Source organism: Boleophthalmus pectinirostris, unplaced genomic scaffold (assembly GCF_026225935.1).
Source record: "Boleophthalmus pectinirostris isolate CB_2022bp ecotype Guang Dong unplaced genomic scaffold, ASM2622593v1 HiC_scaffold_21, whole genome shotgun sequence".
NCBI classification, from domain to species: domain Eukaryota; kingdom Metazoa; phylum Chordata; class Actinopteri; order Gobiiformes; family Gobiidae; genus Boleophthalmus; species Boleophthalmus pectinirostris.
In genome coordinates, this window is record NW_026571175.1 from 32,826,590 (window position 1) to 32,848,511 (window position 21,922).

A 21,922-nucleotide genomic window follows, 5' to 3' on the forward strand; every position below is an offset into this window, starting at 1 on the left:
TCCACTGCAGCAGCAGCAGCTTCAGCAGCTTCAGCAGCTAATGAGCTCACACATGTGACATTCCAGCCATTTACCAATCTCATCATATTACACACACACACACACGCACACACACCCCACACACACACACGCACACACACACACACACACACGCACACACACCACACACACACACACACACACACACACACACACACACACCACACACACACACACACACACACACACACACACACACACACACACACACACACACACACACACACACACACACACACACACACACACACACACACACACACACACACACACACACACACACACACACACACACACACACACACACACACACACACACACACACACACACACACACACATACACACACAGCACACACACCCCACACACACACACACACCCACACACACACACTACACACACACACACACACACACACACACATACACACACGCACACACACCACACACACACACACCCCACACACACACACACACACACACACACACACACACGCACACACACACACACACACACACACACACACACACACACACACACACACCACACGCACACACACCCCACACACATACACACACACACACACGCACACACACCCCACACACACCCCACACACGCACACACACACAGGAAAATCCTTGTATGGGCTCTGGCACACTTCCCACAATCCTTTGTGCTGGGGAAGCTCTCTTTGCACAGTAAAAGCTTCATTTGTAAATGAGAAGTTACAGAAACTCTCCTGGACTCATGAGTCTGAGGAACAGGACACACACTGACAAACTGACAGATTTTGTACATTATTTAATGTTTTGTTCTTTCAATTACATAAACTTTTAAATATAAATCAGATCCAGACAGGTCCGGACAGTTGCTCTTTAAAGGTGCACTGTGTAACTTTTCTGGAGATGTCAACACTTCGGTTTAAGCAAGAAGGAGATCAAGCGAAAATGGCTACGGGACAAACCTCCTCCTTTCAGAATGGGCTGAAATAATCAACAAATTCAGGTTATGGAACGAATAACATTTTCTTCGAGACACTCCTCAGATAAACGAGAATGGCAATGGAAAAACTGGAAATCTTACAATCAAAACAAACCCTAATGATCCTATTTTTTTAATATATCTTTGCAGATGTCACTTGCTTGATGGCCTCCTATTTTATTTTTAATTCCCTTTTTTTTCTTTTTTGGTCAGTCTGATGTTTTATTGTGTTCTACAATACTAATAATCTGTGTATGTAAATATGTGATATACAAAACTAAAACGCTCTAATAAAAATAAAGTTAAAAAAAAAAAAAAAAAGGTTCATTAAAATTTTTCACATGACGATATTAAACTAATCTGTCTTGCATTTATTCAACTACAGGTGTTATTTATTGCTCAAAAACATCCACTCTTTTTTTGTGCCTCTCCACAAATCTAACCCATAATTTGCTTCCTTGAAAGTCTCCATAGAGATTCATAAGTTTCTGTTCATACTGTGGAACATTTTTGGTACATCCCCATGGAAACAAGCAGGTGATGGACCCTCCAGCAGATAAACTACAAGGTTTAAGTTACTCTTACTTGAGTAGTAGTTTTCCTATTAGGTTTTTACTCTTAATTTCGAGGACTACTACTTTGTACTTCTACTTAACTAAATCTGAAGTAATATTATTTTGACTTGAGTAGGATTTTTGGCCACTCCACCACCTCAAATTACACTGAAACAAGTTGTATTTTCTTTATTTTTATTAAATTTATCTAACCTTGACAAACCAGAAACAAAACAACACTCTGAGTAGTAAATAAGACTGTATATTTATTCAGGACATTTCGTTTTGTTACAGTTTACAATAATAAAAAAATGAAGAGGGATTTACAGCAGTGTGGATCTGCTGTAGAACGAACGCTGTAAGAACGTCTGGACTGTTCCAAAGTCGTGGACCGACTCATAGCTCAGACTTGAGGAGCTTCTTGGCCTTCTTCATGTTGTCAAACACTAAAAAAACAAAAAAAAAATCATATAATCCTGAATCAATTACATAAACAAAATTATATACATCTTTAAAACACGTGAGATATTTTGAGCCAGAGCTGAACCGTTTATAGGAAAAATATTTAATTGCGATTTTTCTGACCAAAACTGAGATTGTGATTTTAGATTTTTATGTTTTAATAATACTATTCTGTTCAAAGTTCACATTTTAAACCAAAAGAATTAACAAAAAGACTTTTGAAATCTGAACTGAGAAACTAACACAAGAATCGCTTTTCGTAATGTTTGTACGTTAGACTCCGCTGACGTAATTTCAAAAAAACAAAAAAAAACACTCAAGGCTCATATTACGTTATTTTCTGTTCTGTTCTAATGTTGTTTCCTCATCAAAAAAAAAAAAAAAACGGAGTTGTGTTTTGTTCATTTTCAATCATTCATCAAAACACTGTGTTCCAACTTGTGATGTCATGTTCTCGTGTTGTACTTACAGGTTCTGATGTCGCTGGGCTCGTAGGCGTACATGCGGTTTGAGTAGCGGCCGATGATGTCGGCTCTCACCGTCATGGAGGGATCTGGAGCGAGAGAGAGAGGAGAGGTACGTTTTAAAGCCGCACTGTGTAACTTTTCTGGTGGAGGGTACGCCTAATGCTTTTCCCCGTGGAGAAAAGCAGCGAGAGATACAGGACTACATCCATACCAACTGCACAACAACTCACTCTTATGCAACAGATAATACTCCCTACAACTGTACAACTCACTCTTATGTAACAGATAATACTCCCTACAACTGTACAACTCATCTTTATGTAACAGATAATACTCCCTACAACTGTACAACTCACTTTTATGTAACAGATAATACTCCCTACAACTGTACAACTCACTCTTATGTAACAGATAATACTCCCTACAACTGTACAACAATTCACTCTTATGTAACAGATAATACTCCCTACAACTGTACAACTCATCTTTATGTAACAGATAATACTCCCTACAACTGTACAACTCACTCTTATGCAACAGATAATACTCCCTACAACTGTACAACTCACTCTTATGTACAACAGATAATACTCCCTACAACTGTACAACTCACTCTTATGCAACAGATAATACTCCCTACAACTGTACAACTCATCTTTATGTAACAGATAATACTCCCTACAACTGTACAACAATTCACTTTTATGTAACAGATAATACTCCCTACAACTCACCTTTATGTAACAGATAATACTCCCTACAACTCACCTTTATCTAATAGATAATACTCCCTACAACTCACCCTTGTGTAACAGATAATACTCCCTACAACTCACCATTATGAAACAGATAATACTCCCTACAACTCACCTTTATCTAATAGATAATACTCCCTACAACTCACCCTTGTGTAACAGATAATACTCCCTACAACTCACCCTTATGAAACAGATAATACTCCCTACAACTCACCATTATGAAATAGATAATACTCCCTACAACTCACCCTTATATAACAGATAATACTTTATTTGTACATAAACATTTATATAATTAAGCCATATATGACACCAGTTTCTTGTTATTTTTGCAGTTTATTTAAAATGTATTATTACTATTTATATTTTTGCTCTTTGTTATTATATTATATTGTGACGTGTGAGCGTCTGGGTTCAGATAATTTCCCTTGTGGCTCAAATAAAGTCAAAGTCTAAGTAGTACGTCTAAGTTATTTTTGATTGCGACATGACTTGTGTGTTTAAAATAAATTCATTCATTCGTATATTTCCCTGACACGCCCGGAGTCGCGCAGAGTTCAAATAAAAGACTGACTGTTTAAAGACTTTCTCTCCTTGAATAAATAAAGGAGGAGCAGGTAAGAAGTTAGTTTTACTGCACTGTTGAGTTTTAAAAAGTCATTACAGGTTAGACGTGAAAGTTTACCGGTATTTGCAAAGAGGAGTAGCTGGAAGAACATACCAGAATTTCAAGTACGGAATTTATTTTTATTTTTTTTTTTTTTTAAAGAAAGGTAAAGGTACATTGTAGAACTCAGAGCTACTTTTTTGTTTACTTTTTGTACTTTTCTTCTCAGCTTTTTCATCAAACGGTCACTTAAAGGTGCACTATGTATGTACGTACCGGTATATTTTTGCTTGAGGGTATAATACTCCCTACAACTGTACAACAACTCACCCTCATGTAACAGATAATACTCCCTACAACTGTACGACGCATCTTTATATAACAGATAATACTCCCTACAACTGTACAACGACTCAGCCTTATGTAACAGATAATACTCCCTACAACTGTATGAATACTCAGCCTTATGTAACAGATAATACTCCCTACAACTGTGCAATGACTCAGCCTTATGTAACAGTATAATACTCCCTACAACTGTACAATTCATCTTTATGTAAAAGATAATACTCCCTACAACTGTACAATGACTCAGCCTTATGTAACATATAATACTCCCTACAACTGTACAACTCATCCTTATGTAAAATATAATACTCCCTACAACTGTACAACGCATCTTTATGTAACAGATAATACTCCCTACAACTGTGCAATGACTCAGCCTTATGTAACAGTATAATACTCCGTACAACTGTACAATTCATCTTTATGTAACAGATAATACTCCCTACAACTGTATGAATACTCAGCCTTATGTAGCATATAATACTCCCTACAACTGTACAACTCGTCCTTATATAAAATATAATACTCCCTACAACTGTAGAACGCATCTTTATGTAACAGATAATACTCCCTACAACTGTACAACGCATCTTTATGTAGCAGATAATACTCCCTACAACTGTACAACTCATCCTTATGTAAAAGATAATACTCCCTACAACTGTACAACAACTCACCCTTATGCCTACATTTATGGAGATTTGTCATAGGCTTGTGGGCGGAGCCTTGTACAAAATCTCACAGTTGACCATAAGGAGGGTTTGAGAAGGGCCCGGGAGAGATCGCTAAATTACTCAAACATGCACGGACGATGTCGAAAACCTCTTCAGACACGTTTTGATGACGATTTCGCGTCTTTAAGTGAAGAAAACGGTGTAATCTTACCAACAAAGACGACTCTGGGCACGTACTGGCCGTCAGGGGAGAGATGCTTGTCTGTAGTTTCATACTGTTAAAGACAAAAAACAAGATTAGAATTAGTTTGATATTTTAAACCTTCAGACGGAAAAGTAAAGTAACTGTTAAAGGTGCATTATGTAACTTTTTAGAGTACTGCATTAAACCTGCCTATCTACCATGGACAGTGTTGGGAAGGTGACTTTTAAAATGTATTCTCCTACAGATTACAGATTACATACCCCAAAATGTAGTTTGTAACGTAATCCATTCAGTTACTTAAAGTGAGTAACGTAATCTTGAATACTTTGGATTACTTGATATTGTCATGTTTTTTTAAACTACATGAATGAAACAACCACATCCTGAAAATTCTTGTTTGTTCTTTTCAAATTGGCTGTTGAGCCCAAGTCTCACTGAACAGGTTTTTGTTTCTTGTAGAGAAGCAAAGACGAGGAAATCTGAACATGAGAAGTTTTGTCTGCTAAAAGAAAATAAAAAGCCCAGACTTTCCTTAACCATATTAAAATATTATTGATAGAGAAATTATTTTATATGAGATCACTGCTGCTTTAAATTATGTCCATCCTACTGTTAGTGTCATGTTGTTTAGACTAGGTTTTGTCCTGGTTTTAGACCTGGTTTAGTCCTGGTTTAGTACTGCTTTTAGACCTCGTTTTAGTCCTGGTTTTAGTTCTAGTTTAATCCTGGTTTAGTCCTGCTTTTAGACCTGTTTTAGTCCTAGTTTAGTCCTGGTATAATCCTGCTTTTAGACCTGGTTTTAGTCCTGGTTTTAGTTCTAGTTTAGTCCTGGTTTAGTAGACCTGGTTTAGTCCTGCTTTTTAGACCTGGTTTTAGTCCTGGTTTTAGTTCTAGTTTAGTCCTGGTTTAGTCCTGCTTTTAGACCTGGTTTAGTCCTAGTTTAGTCCTGGTTTAATCCTGCTTTTAGACCTGGTTTTAGTCCTGGTTTAGTCCTGCTTTTAGACCTGGTTTTAGTCCTAGTTTAGTCCTGGTTTAATCCTGCTTTTAGACCTGGTTTTAGTCCTGGTTTAGTCCTGGTTTAATCCTGCTTTTAGTCCTGCTTTTAGACCTGTTTTAGTCCTAGTTTAGTCCTGGTTTAATCCTGCTTTTAGACCTGGTTTTAGTTCTGGTTTTAGTTCTGGTTTTAGTTCTGGTTTAGCCCAAAATGTGAAAACAGGAAAATACCGCTGTGTAATCCATTTATTTCAACAAAGTAACTGTAATCCAATTATCGCCCAGGGTCCAGGTCCATGGTTCACCACTGACTGAAAGTGTACGGAGCATAGAACTATAATAAAATCTGGAAGATAAATCCAAGATGGTGTCGTATTGTTTTCAGTGGTCTGTGCTCACTGGCGCATGGGCCCAAAAAAATGTTCATTTACGTATTTACTTTCTTAGTACAGGCGAGCTCCTCCCACCTGTGTGACGTCTGTGTAACGAGCAGAGAGAGAGCGGGGCCAGAGCGGGGCCAGAGCGGGGCCAGAGCGGGGCCAGAGCGGGGCCTAGAGCGGGGCCAGAGCGGGCCAGAGCGGGGCCAGAGCGGGCCAGAGCGGAGAGCGGGCCAGAGCGGGCCAGAGCGGGGCCAGAGCGGAGAGCCAGAGCGGGGCCAGAGCGGGGCCAGAGCGGGGCCAGAGCGGAGCGAGAGCGGGGCTAGAGCGGGGCTAGAGCGGGACCAGAGCGGGAGAGGGGCCAGAGCGGGAGAGCCAGAGCGGGGCCAGAGGGGCCAGAGCGGGACCAGAGCGGGGCCAGAGCGGGAGAGCGGGCCAGAGCGGGGAGCCAGAGCGGGCCAGAGCGGAGGAGCGGGGAGAGCCAGAGCGGGGCCAGAGCGGGGCCAGAGCGGGGCCAGAGCGGGGCCAGAGCGGGGCCAGAGCGGGGGTCAGAGCGGAGCCAGAGCGGAGCCAGAGCGGGCTAGAGCGGGGCTAAGCGGGGCTTTACAAAGCTCACATTTAGACGCTTTGAGGATTTTAAAACTTTTAAGAGCTTATGCTGTGAAAATAGAAATTAATCCCTACAAAACCCAACCTTTGTGAAAGTTGTTGATGCCCTGTCAGCCGAACACGGACGGTTTGAATTCCCCAAAAATGCCCTGTGCTTCCTGGAGCGGCCACTATTTGGCATCGAGCCAGGACGGAGGGGGAGGGGCTTATCCAATTTTTAATTATAGATCCATGGTATGTAATTTAAAAACACATACTTCCTGTATTACTACATAACATCAAGTTGGAACAGATTGTTTTCAGTTTGAGAGAAGAGCACAGCCTAAATCTGTAATAAAGTTTGTGAGTTAAACATGTGTGAATGAAACAAAACACAACTCCAGATCTGTTTGTGATGAGGAAATAACATTATAACAGATCAGAAAATAGCGTAATTGAAACTATAAATATTCCTGAATGTTGTGAACGCTGCAAATTAAGAAGAAAATAACTGGAAAACTTTTTGAAGTGACGAATACAGAAAACAGTACAGAAAGCAGGACTGACCACGAGGTTGAGCACGATGAAGTCCTCGTCCAGCATCTTCTGGATCTCGTCGTCCTCGGAGAAAATCTTCTTGAGAGCTGAAAGACAAACGTGTGTGTGTGAGGAGGGGGAGTGACCAGGATAAAGGAAACGGAAATAAGATTTAACCGTGTTTAACTTGAGCAAACAGAGCAGGAGTGCCTCTACAAACAAGACAAACGCTTTCTATTTTCTATTCTATTCTATTTCGGTCACTGCTCTGCTGAGAATGTTCCACAGTGTGACTTTAAACAGCTCTACTTTTACATTTATTCTATTACAGGTGGTTTTAAAGCTCAAAAATACCAAGAAAAAACGACATTCTGACTGTGAGCGGCGTCGCCTCTCCACAGATCTGACCTGTAACTTGGTCTGGTTTGGTCTCCATGAAGATAGAAAGGTTTAATGTCACACTGTGGAACATTGCAGACAAAACATAACAATAACATCTCCATGTAGAAAAGCGTTTGATGGACCCAGAAAAAGTTACACATTGCGACTTTAAAGAGGGAGTATTACACTTCTTTGGGGTATTAATTGCGAACGCATCACATATTTAGATTTTCATGTTACTGTTTATGGTTTTGAAGATTCTATATTCGCCGAAAACTAAGGCTACGTTCAGACTGCAGGGCTTAAAGCTCAATTCGGATTTTTGTGGAAAATCCGATGTTTTTGCGAGGTCGTTCAAACATTTCCAGTTAAATGTGACTTGTATGTGACTCCAGTGTGAACGTTAAATGGCCCAAAAGTGTCCCACATGTGACACTGGAGACACGACGACGTCAACCGCAGTGAGCGTCTCTGTGTTTACAGAAGTTGTCCAAACATGGACGCAGCATCGAGCACCTGGAGATTTTAAAGTTCCTCTCGTACCGGAGCAAGAACATAAACAACTTACTTGTTTTAAAGGAGGAGATTGAAAAGGAGAAGGACGAGGTTTTTGGTCGTGGTGTTTTGTGGGGCAGCGGCAGCGACGTCCGTTGAAAGGAACGTGTGGATGTGGAGACGGAGCCAAGAGTGGTGAGTGGTGATGTGCTTCACTTCAGTGACACGGAGTTCATTAACAATTTTTGCCTACTTCAGCGCAGAATAGTGACGATTGTTGATAACGTGTAGGTGGATGAATAAACTTTGGCCGTTCAGACTGAAGTCACATGTCAAAAGATCAGATATGTATCGGTTTCAGGAGCACAAATCCAAAATCGGATTTGGGTCACGTCAGGCTGCAGTCTGAACGTAGCCTAAGTCACTCCCCCTTCAGAGCGCTATCACAACACCATCGCACCAGGTTTGTGAAGTTGTAGTGTATCGTAACGTTTGGTATTGTGTTTTTGAATATTTCTGGAGAACTGTCGACTTGTCTCATCTCCTTCCCGCCTCTCCTTGTCTCATCTCCTCTCTCTCCTCCTCTCTCCTCTTGTATCCTTCTTTCCTCCCCTATTCTTCCCCTCCTCTCCTCCTCCTCCTCTCTCAGCACCACTTCCTTATCTTCTCTCTCTTGCCCTCTCCTCCCCCTCTCTTCTCCCTGCTCCTTTCTCTCCTCCCCTCCCTTTCTGTATCCTTCTTTCCTCCCCTGTTCTTCCCCTCCTCTTTCTCCTCCTTTCTTCTCTCTCCTTCCTCTCCTCCTCTCCCCCACTTCCTTTTCTCCTCTCCTCCTGCATCCTTCTTTCCTCCCCTCTTCTCCTCCTCTCTCTGTTCCTCCTTCTCTCATCTCCTCTCACCTCTTGTATCCTTCTTTCCTCCCCTATTCTTCCCCTCCTCCTCCTCTTAGCACCCACTCCCTTATCTCCTCTCTCTTCTCCTCTCCTCCCCCCCTCTTTTCTCTCTCTCCTGCTCCTTTCTCTCCTCCCCTCCCTTTCTGTATCCTTCTTTCCTCCCCTGTTCTTCCCCTCCTCTTTCTCCTCCTTTCTTCTCTCTCCCTTCCTCTCCTCCTCTCCCCCACTTCCTTTTCTCCTCTCCTCCTGCATCCTTCTTTCCTCCCCTCTTCTCCTCCTCTCTCTGTTCCTCCTTCTCTCATCTCCTCTCACCTCTTGTATCCTTCTTTCCTCCCCTATTCTTCCCCTCCTCCTCCTCTCTTAGCACCACTCCCTTATCTCCTCTCTCTTCTCCTCTCCTCCCCCTCTTTTCTCTCTGCTCCTTTCTCCCCTCCCTTTCTGTATCCCTCTTTCCTTCCCTATTTTTCCCCTCTCCTCCTCTTACCTCTTGAATCTTTCTCTCCTCCCTTCTTCTCCCCCTCCTCTCCTCCTGTATCCTTCTGTCCTCCGTTCTTATTCCCCTCCTCTCTCCTCTTTTCCTTCCTTCTTGCCCTCCTCTCTTCTCTTCCACCCTCTCCTTTCTTCCCCTCTCCCTCTCTCATCTCCTGTATCCTTCTTTTCTCCCCTATTCTTCTCCTCCTCTCTCATTTCCTCGCTCTCCTCTTCTTTCTTCTCCTGTAACCTTCTTTTTTCTCCTCGTCTCCCCTCCTCCTCTTTCTCCTTTCTCCTCCTGCATCCTTCTTTCTTTCCTCCTCTCCTCTCACCTCTTAAATCCTTCTTTTCTCCCCTATTCTTCTCCTTCACTCTCTCCTCCTATAGCCCTCTTTCCTCCCCTCTTGTTGTCCTCTCTCTCTTCCTCTCTTCTCCTCCTGTATCTTCCTGCGTCCTTCTTTCTTCCCCTCTTCTCCTCCTCCTTCTCTTCTCTTCTTACCTTGGCTGTGTGGACAATCCTTCCAGGTGGAAAATCACCATCAGAGGCTTGTTCCTGGAAACACAAATACATTTTAGCAGAACAAAACTTACATATTTTTCCACAACAACACGGATCACGTGAAACTACTGCACATCGTGTCGGGTTTGTGAAGTTGTAGTTGTAGTTTGAAGTTGTAGTTTTGAATATTTATGCAGAATTGTCATCTTGTCTCCTCTGTTTCCTCACAATATTCACTTCACACGACTTAATAAAAGAAACGTAAACATAATCACGATAAATCACAACCTGCGGTCACAAAGATCGTCAAAGCCTGATCTCGTAAACCCCTCATCTCGTAAAGGACTTTTGCTGACTTTCTCACTATTGTCAAAGCCGATGTTTTTCAAGTCTTTTGAACCATGTCGCTTTTGTTTCTGGTTCTGATATTGTCATATTTTAGTTTTGGGATTCGGACATCGTAATTGTGCGGTTGTTGGATGTCCTAACAGCGGAAAGCGTCTCGAGAAACGGGCTTCGGAAGTTTGCGAACTCCAAACCTCGCCTTTGCCTTTCACTATTTTTCATTTCAGTTGGGAAGGGAAACAGTTTGGACGGAGGTTTGCAGTCGCACAGATCTGATTCCCTTTTGCATTTATGGAGTTCGCAAACTTCCGAAGCCCGTTTCTCGAGCCATTTTCCGCTGTTAGGATCCAACAACCACACAATTACGATGTCCGAATCCCAAAACTAAAATATGACAATATCAGACCTAGGGATGAGCATTCGATGAAATTTTCTTAATCGATCGTCAGAAGAATTAACGATCAATTATCGATTAATCATTAACGTTTTTATATTAAAATGATCATCATTATTATTACTATCTGCACTAATCTGCATAAATAAATTCAACTTTACGACAAATAAACCGTAACGACTCTAGAGCCACATCAGCCCGTTTATTATAATGTGTTTAATTCAGTTTTGTTCAACTCTCACAGAAACGAAACTTAAAACCGCATCACTAATTTGCATAAACTAAGCAAAGATAAAACTACAGCTCTTGTGTCGCTGATACGGTCAGTTTCTGTCGGATTAAAAGACATGACTCAGTGGAATACAGGTTAGTGTGACCATATTTGCGTTTGTCAAAACCAGGACAGCGTACGGGGGGAGGGAGGTGGGGACTCGTCATCGACATTGAGCAACTCTCACCTGGAAAAACTTTTTCCCACTGGACACTGAAACATATGTGCTGCTTTGTAATCTGTGTACATGGACTCACACTTGTCCCGACCGGAACGGAAAGTGTGGAATTTCTTGTACAAATCATCGTTAAATACACATTTGCGCTTCGGCGTGTTGCAGACTGACCCACTGTTTGTGTCTCGCTCCTTCTGATGCAGAGACACATGTACAGACCCTGTTCGGTCACGCTACGCACAACAACCTGCATTCGGTTTGTCGATTAAAATAAACGTAATCGATGAAATTCTTAATGATCAACCATAATCAGAACCAGAAACAAAACCGATATGGTTCAAAAGACTTGAAAAGATCGACTTTGTCAACAGATGCAATTCAGGACGCATGTATTACTGTATATGATTTGAACGTTTTTGTTTCTCGCTCAGCTCCTTCACATAAGTTTTTAATTTTTCTCATGTTTGTCTGTGTCATTAGGCAAGACACTTCACCCACACTGCCTCGTACGAATGTGGAGCGTGCGTGCGTGAGTGTTGGTGGTCGTCAGAGGGGCCGATGTCGCAGATGTGCAGCCTCACTTCTGTCTCTTTGTCCCAGGGCGGCTGTGGCTACAATCGAAGCTCACCAACGCCAAGTGTGAAGTGAATGAAAAAAGCAAAAAGGCACTGTTTAAATCCAATTAACAATGAAATTAACATGGATATTATTTAGAAGAGCTTTTAATGTTTAACTTTTCTCAATATGAATATGATCAGTTTTTGTATTTACTGTATCATCTGTTTATTGCTCTTTTTAGTTTTAATATGTGTTCTGTAAAGTGTCTTAGAGTGTCCTGAAAAGCGCTATATAAATAAAATGTGTTATTATTATTATGGAAGCTGCACATGACGCGAGTAACCAGTGGATTTTTTTTTTTTCCATTTGTGCCAAAATAACTACACGATGCTGCCGAATCACGTGTCACAAATTAAGAAAATTAAATCGTATAAGGAAAAATCAGAGCAAGAAAAGGGGAGTGGATCAGAACAAAGACGTCTTGAATCCCGGAGAATAAAGATTACAACATAAGATGTATGAATCACTCTTTAATACAACTTCGAGAGGGTAAATATTAAGGGAAACAACGAGCCTGATTCATCGGCCGGTTTCACTTCGTGGAAACCGTGTGACCTCGCAGCATTAGGATTCGTTCGCTCGACGGTAGGCGGGTACTTTTTTATTTAACCAATCACTGCTATTTGGTCGTGACGTATGCGACGCGCCAAATCCCGTAGGAAGAAGGACAATAACGTCTTTCCCCTTGATAAAATTTACCAAACATTCTCTTCATTCTGGCTTTAAATCCTCGATCTCGGGAATTGTTGCCAACACAGAATATATGACTTCGTCTACATCCATCTCGACGCTTTGTTTGCTTTTGTGGTGTTCCAGGGGACCCAGACAGATGTTTGAGTTTGACGTCATGACTTCACAGCTCTTCACTGATTGGCTGGTGCGCGGTCTACAAATTCTGGAGTTCTTGCAATAACAATAATTTTCAGTGTTTTAAAAGTCATTTCAATAAAGAGTAAATACTGTGGAACTAGAAATACAGATATTTTGTTGTGATGCTTTGTAATGATTTTCAGTTATGGGATATTTCAATAACATGGGAAATGTTTTCTACATATCCCATGTTAATTTTTTCTCTTATAATGATGCACGTACACTGTGTGATATTTTCGGTCGTATCACTCAGCTCCAGCTTAAACTGTACGACCAAATCACAGGGTTTAAAAGTTCACAGCTCACGAATCATGTTCTCACACTAAATGAACTGATGCTCAGATACGACCTGCCTGCGCACACTGTACGTTCACATAACGACCGGAGTTGTTGTTTCCGGAAGTAGAAAACCACGAAGAAGAAAACCACAGATGTGCGGAGACACAATGCTGATCCAGGCAAAAAACAAGCAGACAAGCCCAAAAAGAAGAGGCGACGAATCTGGTCAAAGAAATGTCTGGGCAGACGTGGGCAGACGTGGGCAGACGTGGGCAGACGTGGGCAGTACAGGTTGTTGGTTCTTCAGAAGGAACAGGAGGTAAGTAGCATCAAGTTTTTCACCAAACTTGTGTTCTGTGTTGCTGGATTAGCTGCGCCTCCATGTCCTGTGTCCAGAAAACTCACTGGCGCCATCGTCCTCCACAACCTCATATCCTGCTTCTGCTTCTCTGTCCGCACATGCTCAGTCTGACAGATTCTGGCAAATCAGCTCATTGAACGACTTCAACAGAGTGAAACCGTCACGAGAGGAGACTGGATTTCAAACAAGTTTGATTTTCTTGTGACCTACGAATGCCGATCAGGAGCTGATCTTGAGTTATAAATCGGTTTTCTTTACCCCATGTTACTATACGAAGCACGACACACGATGAAGCCAAAACTCAGCCCGATCTCCAAAACAGTCGCACGAGTGAAAAATCGACTCAAAAAGGGTCAAAAATCGCACAGTGTACGCCCGTCTTAAGGTGGATTACCAAACAACTCCATCCATCTGCTCCTGGTCCGGCCCTTCCTTCAAATTTTAGAACTCTTTGTGGCCCATGAGTCAAAAAGTTTGCCACGCCTGGTTTAGTTTATTCCGATTCCTGACCTAGTCGCTGGAGAGAAATGAAATTGAGCGGAGGCACAAGGAAACAACTAGGTATGGGACACAATTTTGACAAGACGACACTAGACTCAAGATTAGGACCACAGGGATCGAGACAAAATGAGATTTTCACGTAATCTATCATTTGCAGTTTTGGTCCAACATTTTCGTATTGAATTTTTGTTTTTTTGTAATTGCAGACCTACTTTTTGAAACCACAGCTTCTTAAGAGATTTAACTTACAAGCTCTTAAATCTAAATGGAAAAAAATCTCACAAGTTTAATTTTACGAGATCTTGTGGGACGAGATCTTGTTCCATCCCTAGAAACAACTATAACACGGTTTAAAGTTCTGAAAAGTCCATTTTGAGCAATACGTCTGTTTTAATAAGTACAATTTCCTCATTCGACTGACCTAATCGTTTTGCTTGTGATAAGAAAAAATGGTCAAACACATTTCAATAAGTAAAAAAAAAACTACTCAAACAAGATGAAAATCCTGAATTCGAGTTGTTTTATTTCCTGTTGTTTTTCCTCACCTGGATCTGGACCAGAACAGACCCTCTTCATACGTCTGAGCCCACCTCAGCTGGTCGCCCCATCCTGAAAAAGTACGTACATCAGTTACTTTGACTCCAGTATTTTTGAATCTTTTTAGTCTTATTTTTAACTTCAATATTACTTTAAACATCCTACATTACACAAAATTGACTCTTGTGAGATTTAAGACGTGTTATAATGTTGTTTCCTCCTCAAAAACAGACCTGGAGTTGTGTTTTGTAGTTTGAGTAACACTTTATTATTAGTCTGTCTATATTTCCAAAGCTCAAAATGCTCCGTTCCATTTTGTGATGTCATGAAGTGGTAGTTTCAAGGGACGTAACAATAATCAAAAGTCTCACAATATATCGAATTACAAGTTTCTTTGATTAAATGCATGATTTTATAGCAGCAACAGCTTAGAAACATCGGAAACTACATATCCCATGATTCATTTCAGCGCAGTCAATATGAAGAAATATGTTTTTTACTTGAATTCTTGGGATTATGACGGAAATAATTCACACCAAAATCTTGTCAAGGGATTTTGAAATCAAAAAAGTGCTCTACCTACATAATATCGCAATAAATATCGTACCGTGAGATGCATATCATGATAAGTAGTTTCCAAGTGAACAGCTACTTTTTACATTTTGTTCAGCAGAGATTGGAAATTACAGAGCAGAAATGATCCAAATGATTCTAGTGAAGGTGAATTTAGTTTAAAAACGCAGTGGAGCAAGGTGGGACAGTGTTTTCCATTTTAATCAGCCTAAATTTTTTGTGTTTTATTTATTTTTTTATTTGATTTATTTTATTATTATTATTATTATATTTTATTTTATTTTTTGTGTTTTATTTATTATTTATTTTATTTTATTTTTGTGTTTTATTTATTTATTTATTTTTATTTGTGTTTACATTTTTTTGTGTTTTATTTCCATTTTATTCAGCCAAAATTTTTTTTGTGTTTTTATTTATTTATTTTATTTTATTATTTATTATTATTATTATATTTTAGTTTATTTAATTTTATGTGTTTTTATTTATTTATTTTATTTTTTTTGTGTTTTATTTATTTATTTATTTTATTTATTTTATTATTATTATTATATTTTAGTTTATTTAATTTTTTGTGTTTTATTTATTATTTATTTATTTGTGTTTAAAATTTTTTTGGGGTGTTGTAAAAAAAATTTTTGAGTTTGTGTGTTAAATGTGCGTGAATGAAACAAAAACACAAGTCCAGGTCTGTTTGTGATGAGGAAACAACATTAAAACACACAATAGATCAGAAAATATCCTTTAAAAGTACCATAAAATAGAGTCCAGAACTAAACCAAGACCACACCAAGGATTAGACTTATAACGTTACCAAAGCACTATTCTCTCCTCTTAAAAGAAAAACAAAAAAACACTAGGCTCATGTAGCTCAGGTAATAATGGACAATAGAGATTAGGCGATTTAGTTTCAATGGGGAGAAATAAAACGTAGGCTTAAAGTTTCCAAGAAATCTTTAAAACGTGTTAAACAGCTCAGATAAATCCAGAATTTGTATATTTTCTCATTTTTAAACTACAGTAATATTATTTTAGTAGGATTACACTTATATCAATGTTACGTCATAGACTTAAACTTAGATTTTATTGATCCACAAGGGAAATTACTTCAACACAAGAGTTTATAACAATAATAAAGAGTCAGTTTTTAGCATATTTTTTTACATTTAGTTCAAGAATTGTTGATATTTTAATTTAGTTTGTAATAATATGTTTATAAAAGTACAACACTGTGCTGAAAGAGATTTTTTAAAGACTAAATAGAAGCAAAACTGACACCTCTGCTTGAAATGTGTTATGTAGAAGAGATAAAAGATCATGGACTGAACCAGGACTAACCCAGATCTAAACCAGGACTAAAACAGGACTAAACCAGGACTGAACTAGGACTAAACCAGGACTAAAACAGGACTAAACCAGGACTGAACCAGACCTAAACCAGGACTGAGCCAGGACTAACCCAAAACTAACCCAAGACTAAACAAGGAGTAAACAGAACTAAACCAGGACTAAACTAGGACTAAACTAGGACTGAACCAGGACTAAATCAGGACTAAACCAGGACTAAAATGGGACTAAACCAGGACTGAGCCAGGACTAACCAGGACTAACCCAGGATTAACCTAGGACTCAACCAGGACTCAACCAGGACTAGATTAGGGCTAAACCAGGACTGAACTAAGACTGAACCAGCACTAACCCCGGACTAACCCAGGACTAAACCAGAACTAACCTCGGGCCAAAACAGATCTAAACCAGGACTAAACCAGGAGTGAATCGGGACTAACCCAGGACTAAACCAGGACCAAACAGGACTAAACCAGGACTAAACCAAGACTAAACCAGAACGGAACCATGACTGAACCAGAACTAAACCAGGACTAAACTAGGACTAACCCAGCTCTTGTTTTTACAGAATTAAAAGGCCGGGGCGTCGACTCAACCAAAACTTAAACAGTATCAACATTTCAAAAAGGAGTGAAAACTGGTCTTTAAATTTCCAAGATTGTTTGAAAGACGTTCTAACATTTGTAAACGCTACGATAAAAGTCAGAGGAGAGTTCTGTTCTTAAAGCTGCACTGTGTAACTTTTCTGGCGGAAAGTCTAACCAAAAAGTTACGTAGTGCACTTTTAAGATTTTGTCCTCCCAATTACATCCATTTTCAATTATAAATCTTTGTCTTTTTTACTTAATATTATTTTATGTATTTTAACTCTTTACTTGAGTAGTTTTCGTTTACTCTACCCACGTTTTTTAAAAGTTTTTGGAGTGTAAGAGTGTTTGGGTGGTGGTACCTCTGGACAGGGTCTGGGGGATCCTCTTGCCCGTTTTGGGGACGTACTTGCCCAGAGCGAAGGACAGGGAGAGCAGGAGCAGGAGCAGGGACAGCGCCGCTTTCATCATGATCACCGCCAAAAAAAAACTGAAACACGAACAAAGGAACCTTTAAGAACGACACAAGATCACACACGACACAGAAAAAAGAACCGAAGGAGAAAGAGAGAGAGAGAGAGAAAGAGAGGGAGGGAGAGAAAGAGAGAGAGAGAAAACCAGATCACACAGACTTCAGAAAGAACTGAAGAGAAAGAGAGAGAGAGAGAGAGGGAGAAGAGAGAGAGGGAGAGAGAGAGAGAAGAGAAGAGAGAGAGAGAGAGAGAAACCAGATCACACAGACTTTCAGAAAGAATTGAAGGAGAAAGAGAGAGAGAGAGAAAGAGAGGGAGGAGAGAGGAGGAGAGAGAAAGAGAGAGAGAGAAAACCAGATCACACAGACTTCAGAAAGAACTGAAGGAGAAAGAGAGAGAGAGAGAAAGAGAGGGAGGAGAGAAAGAGGAGAGAGAAGAGAGAGAGAGAGAGAAAACCAGATCACACAGACTTCAGAAAGAACTGAAGGAGAAAAGAGAGAGAGAGAGAGAAAGAGAGAGGGAGGGAGAAGGAGGGAGAGAAAGAGAGAGAGAGAAAACCAGATCACACAGACTTCAGAAAGAACTGAAGGAGAAAGAGAGAGAGAGAAAGAGAGAGGAGAGAAAGAGGGAGAGAAAGAAAGAGAGAGAGAAAACCAGATCACACAGACTTTCAGAAAGAACTGAAGGAGAAAGAGAGAGAGAGAGAAGGAGAAGAGGGAGAGAAAGAGAGAGAGAGAGAGAGAGAGAGAAAGAGAGAGAGAAAAAGAGAGAGGAGAGATGGAAAGAGACAGGGGGAGAGAGAGAATGAGATAGAGTGAGATGAGAGAGGGAGAGAGAGATGGAAAGAGAGGGGGAGAGAGAAACAGAGAGAGAGATGGAAAGAGAGGGAGACAAAGGGAGAAAGAGAGGAATGGAAAGAAAAAAGAGAGAGAGAGAGAAAAAGAGAGAGACTTAGGGATGGAGAGAGAGAGAGACAGAGAGAGGGGCATGGAGAGAGAGAGATGAAAAGAGAGAGAGAGAGAGAATGAGATGGGGAGAGAATGAGATGGAGAGAGAGTGTGAGAGAGAGAAAAAGAGAGAAAGAGAGAGAAATGGGTAGAAAGAGAGGGGGAGAGAGAAAGAGAGAGAGGGAAAGAAAGGGAGAGAGAAAATGAGAGATGAAGAGAGAGCAAGAGAGAGTGCAAAAGAGAGGACAGATGGAGAGAGACAGAGGGAGAGAGAGAATGAGATTGAGTGAGATGAGAGAGAGAGAGAGAGAGAGAGAGACGGGGATGGAGAGAGAGATGAAAAGAGAAAGAGAGAGACAGAGAGAGAGAGATGGGGAGAGAAAGAGAGATGGAGAGAGGGTGTGAGAGAGAGAAAAGAGAGAAAGAGAGAAATAGGTAGAAAGAGAGGGGGAGAGAAAAAGAGAGCTGGAGAGAGTGCAAGAGAGAGAGGAGAGATGGACAGAGAGAAAGAAAACGGAAGGAAGAGAGATGAGAGAGAGCAAGAGAGAAAAGGGGAGAGAAAGAGCAAGAGACAAAGAGAGATGGGGGGAGAGAGAGAGAGAGAGAGAAAGAGAGAGAGAGAGAGAGAGAGAGAATGGAGAGATTTGTCCCTGAAATGTAAATGTCATCCTGCCCTTATTTTACTGCACTTCTAGACGACACAAAACTATAAACTTCACACCCACTTTGAATCGTGAAGGTTTGTACTTTAAAGTAAATAGTACTAGTACTATTTACACAGTAATAGTACTACAACAGCCCACAGCTGTAGTACACTGATTTGTCAAAAGTATCGAAAATTAGAAACGAATCGATACTAAAACGAAATTAGAGCCATGGACCTGGTTTGGACCTGGTTTGGACCTGGTTTAGACCTGGTTTAGACCTGGTTTAGACCTGGTTTTGGACCTGGTTTAGACCTGGACCTGGTCTGGTTTGACCTGGTTTAGACCTGGTTTGGACCTGGTTGGTTAGACTGGTTTAGACCTGGTTTGGACCTGGTTTAGAACTGGTCGGGACCTGGTTTAGACCTGGTCTGGACCTGGTTTAGACCTGGTTTAGACCTGGTTTAGACCTGGAGACCTGGTGGTTTTGACCTGGTTTGGACCTGGTATGGACCTGGTTTGGACCTGGTTTGGACCTGCTTTAGAACTGGTTTAGACCTGGTTTGGACCTAGTTTGGACCTGGTTTGGACCTGGTTTAGACCTGGTTTGGACCTGGTTTAGACCTGGTTTAGACCTGGTTTAGACCTGGTTTGGACCTGGTTTGGACCTGGTTTAGACCTGGTTTGGACCTGGTTTAGAACTGGTTTAGACCTGCTTTGGACCTGGTTTGGACCTGGTTTAGACCTGGTTTGGACCTGGTTTGGACCTGTTTGGACCTGGTTTGGACCTGGTTTGGACCTGGTTTAGACCTGGTTTAGACCTGGTTTAGACCTGGTTTGGACCTGACCTGGTTTGACCTGGTTTAGACCTGGTTTAGACCTGGTTTGACCTGGTTTACCTGGTTTGGACCTGGTGGTTTAACCTGGTTTAGACCTGGTTTAGACCTGGTTTGGACCTGGTTTAGACCTGGACCACTGAGGGATTACACAGATATAAAACCAAATGGGAACATAAAAAAAGTACAATTTAACGCTGAAAATCTTACTCTATTGACTAAATAAAGAGCGTTTTTTATTATTTACATTTGAGAGAAAACTAGAATATTCACTGCTAAACTAAAATATAAAATCCTGTGTAATTTGGAACATTGTTATTTATATAAATTTAGGGATTAGCAGGTTTTAAGTGGGATATTTTGCAAAGGAAACAAAGACGTTCACCTTTACAATAGGATTATTACACTTAAATAAACAACCGAATGAAACAGGCTAGTCTGGTTATGAGGCTATTATTATTATTATTGCATTGTCATTGAATATGCAAAATCTCCCAAAACACGCATTGCCTATCCATTTTTAATAGTATATATGTTACGTTATATTATTACACATTTTCTGAATGAATACAAGGTTCACAATCAACCTAAAATTACAAGAAATATGTTGAAAAATTGCAGTTTTACGTAACGCTGCATTCAAATACTAGCGTGTTAGTAAAGTAGAGCTATTTCCTTTAAATAAAATACAAAACAAAGATAGCTCCTTCCGTGAAAAAGACATAATAGACCGCATTCTTTGGTTACAAGGCTAAAATAGACGGAAGTAAAAACGCGTGTGCAGAAATGCTGGCTAAAAGTTAAGCGTTGGAGCGAAATAAAGTCTTTAAAACAGCTCGTAGTGGATCGGCGCGGGGGGCCAGCGTGTACGTAGCCGCTTCGGTACGCACCTGTCGCCGTGTGGAGCAGAGGAGAGACCCGCAGACCGCTGGAGGACCCGGACTGGATACCGTGCGCGCTCACCTGACGCTTTTTAAAACACCTGCGGCCAGCGAGCCCCGCCCACCGACGCACGAGGCGGCGGCGGCGGCGTGACGGAATGCCGGGCCGTTACCAGGGCAACCGGAGTGCCACGAAAAGCTAATGAGGATGTTTGGTTTCCGCGTGGCCAAAGCGATTTGAATAAAGTAAACAACGAGCAAAAGAGGGAACTGTTACTGACATGGACACGTTTGGGTTATTTTGAATATGAAAAATGTGATAGGCTATTTAATGAGAAAATAAATAAAATAAAATAAATAAAATAAAATAAAATAATAAAATAAAATACAATACAATACAATACAATACAATACAATAAATAAATACAATAAAATACAATACAATACAATACAAATACAATAAAAAAATAAAATAAAAAATAAAAGTAATAAAAGTAATCTATTTGAAATTGCCTTATTACTCAAAAAATATAAATAAAAAAATAATTAAAAATAAAATAAAACGCAACTAGATCAGTGAGGGTTCAGAAAGAGCAGAGAAAGAGAACGAGAGATGGAGAGAAAGAGAGCAATAGAGAGATGGAGATAAAAAGAGAGAGAGATAGAGAGAAAGAGAGATGGAGATAAAGAGAGGGAGAGAAAGAGAGAGATGTAGATAAAAAGAAAAACAGATAGAGAGAAAGAGAGCAATAGAGAGATGGAGATAAAAAGAAAAAGAGATAGAGAGAAAGAGAGATGGAGATAAAGAGAGGGAGAGAAAGAGAGAGATGTAGATAAAAAGAAAAACAGATAGAGAGAAAGAGAGCAATAGAGAGATGGAGATAAAAAAAGAGAGAGAAAGAGAGATGTAGATAAAAAGAAAAACAGAGAGAAAGAGAGCAATAGAGAGATGGAGATAAA

The 21,922-nt window shown here is 40.4% G+C and overlaps 1 protein-coding gene across 1 annotated transcript; it reads right to left on the reverse strand.

Annotated features, from left to right (window-relative positions):
• Positions 1-1,821: 1,821 nt before the first annotated feature.
• On the reverse strand, positions 1,822-21,075 carry agr2 (anterior gradient 2). Its single transcript, XM_020925911.2, is given in 9 exon segments — positions 1,822-2,020; positions 2,506-2,589; positions 5,102-5,165; positions 7,621-7,697; positions 10,327-10,345; positions 10,347-10,380; positions 14,686-14,749; positions 17,544-17,671; positions 20,972-21,075. Coding segments are annotated over 8 exon segments (501 nt in total). The 5' UTR covers positions 17,653-17,671; positions 20,972-21,075; the 3' UTR covers positions 1,822-1,970.
• Positions 21,076-21,922: the final 847 nt, after the last annotated feature.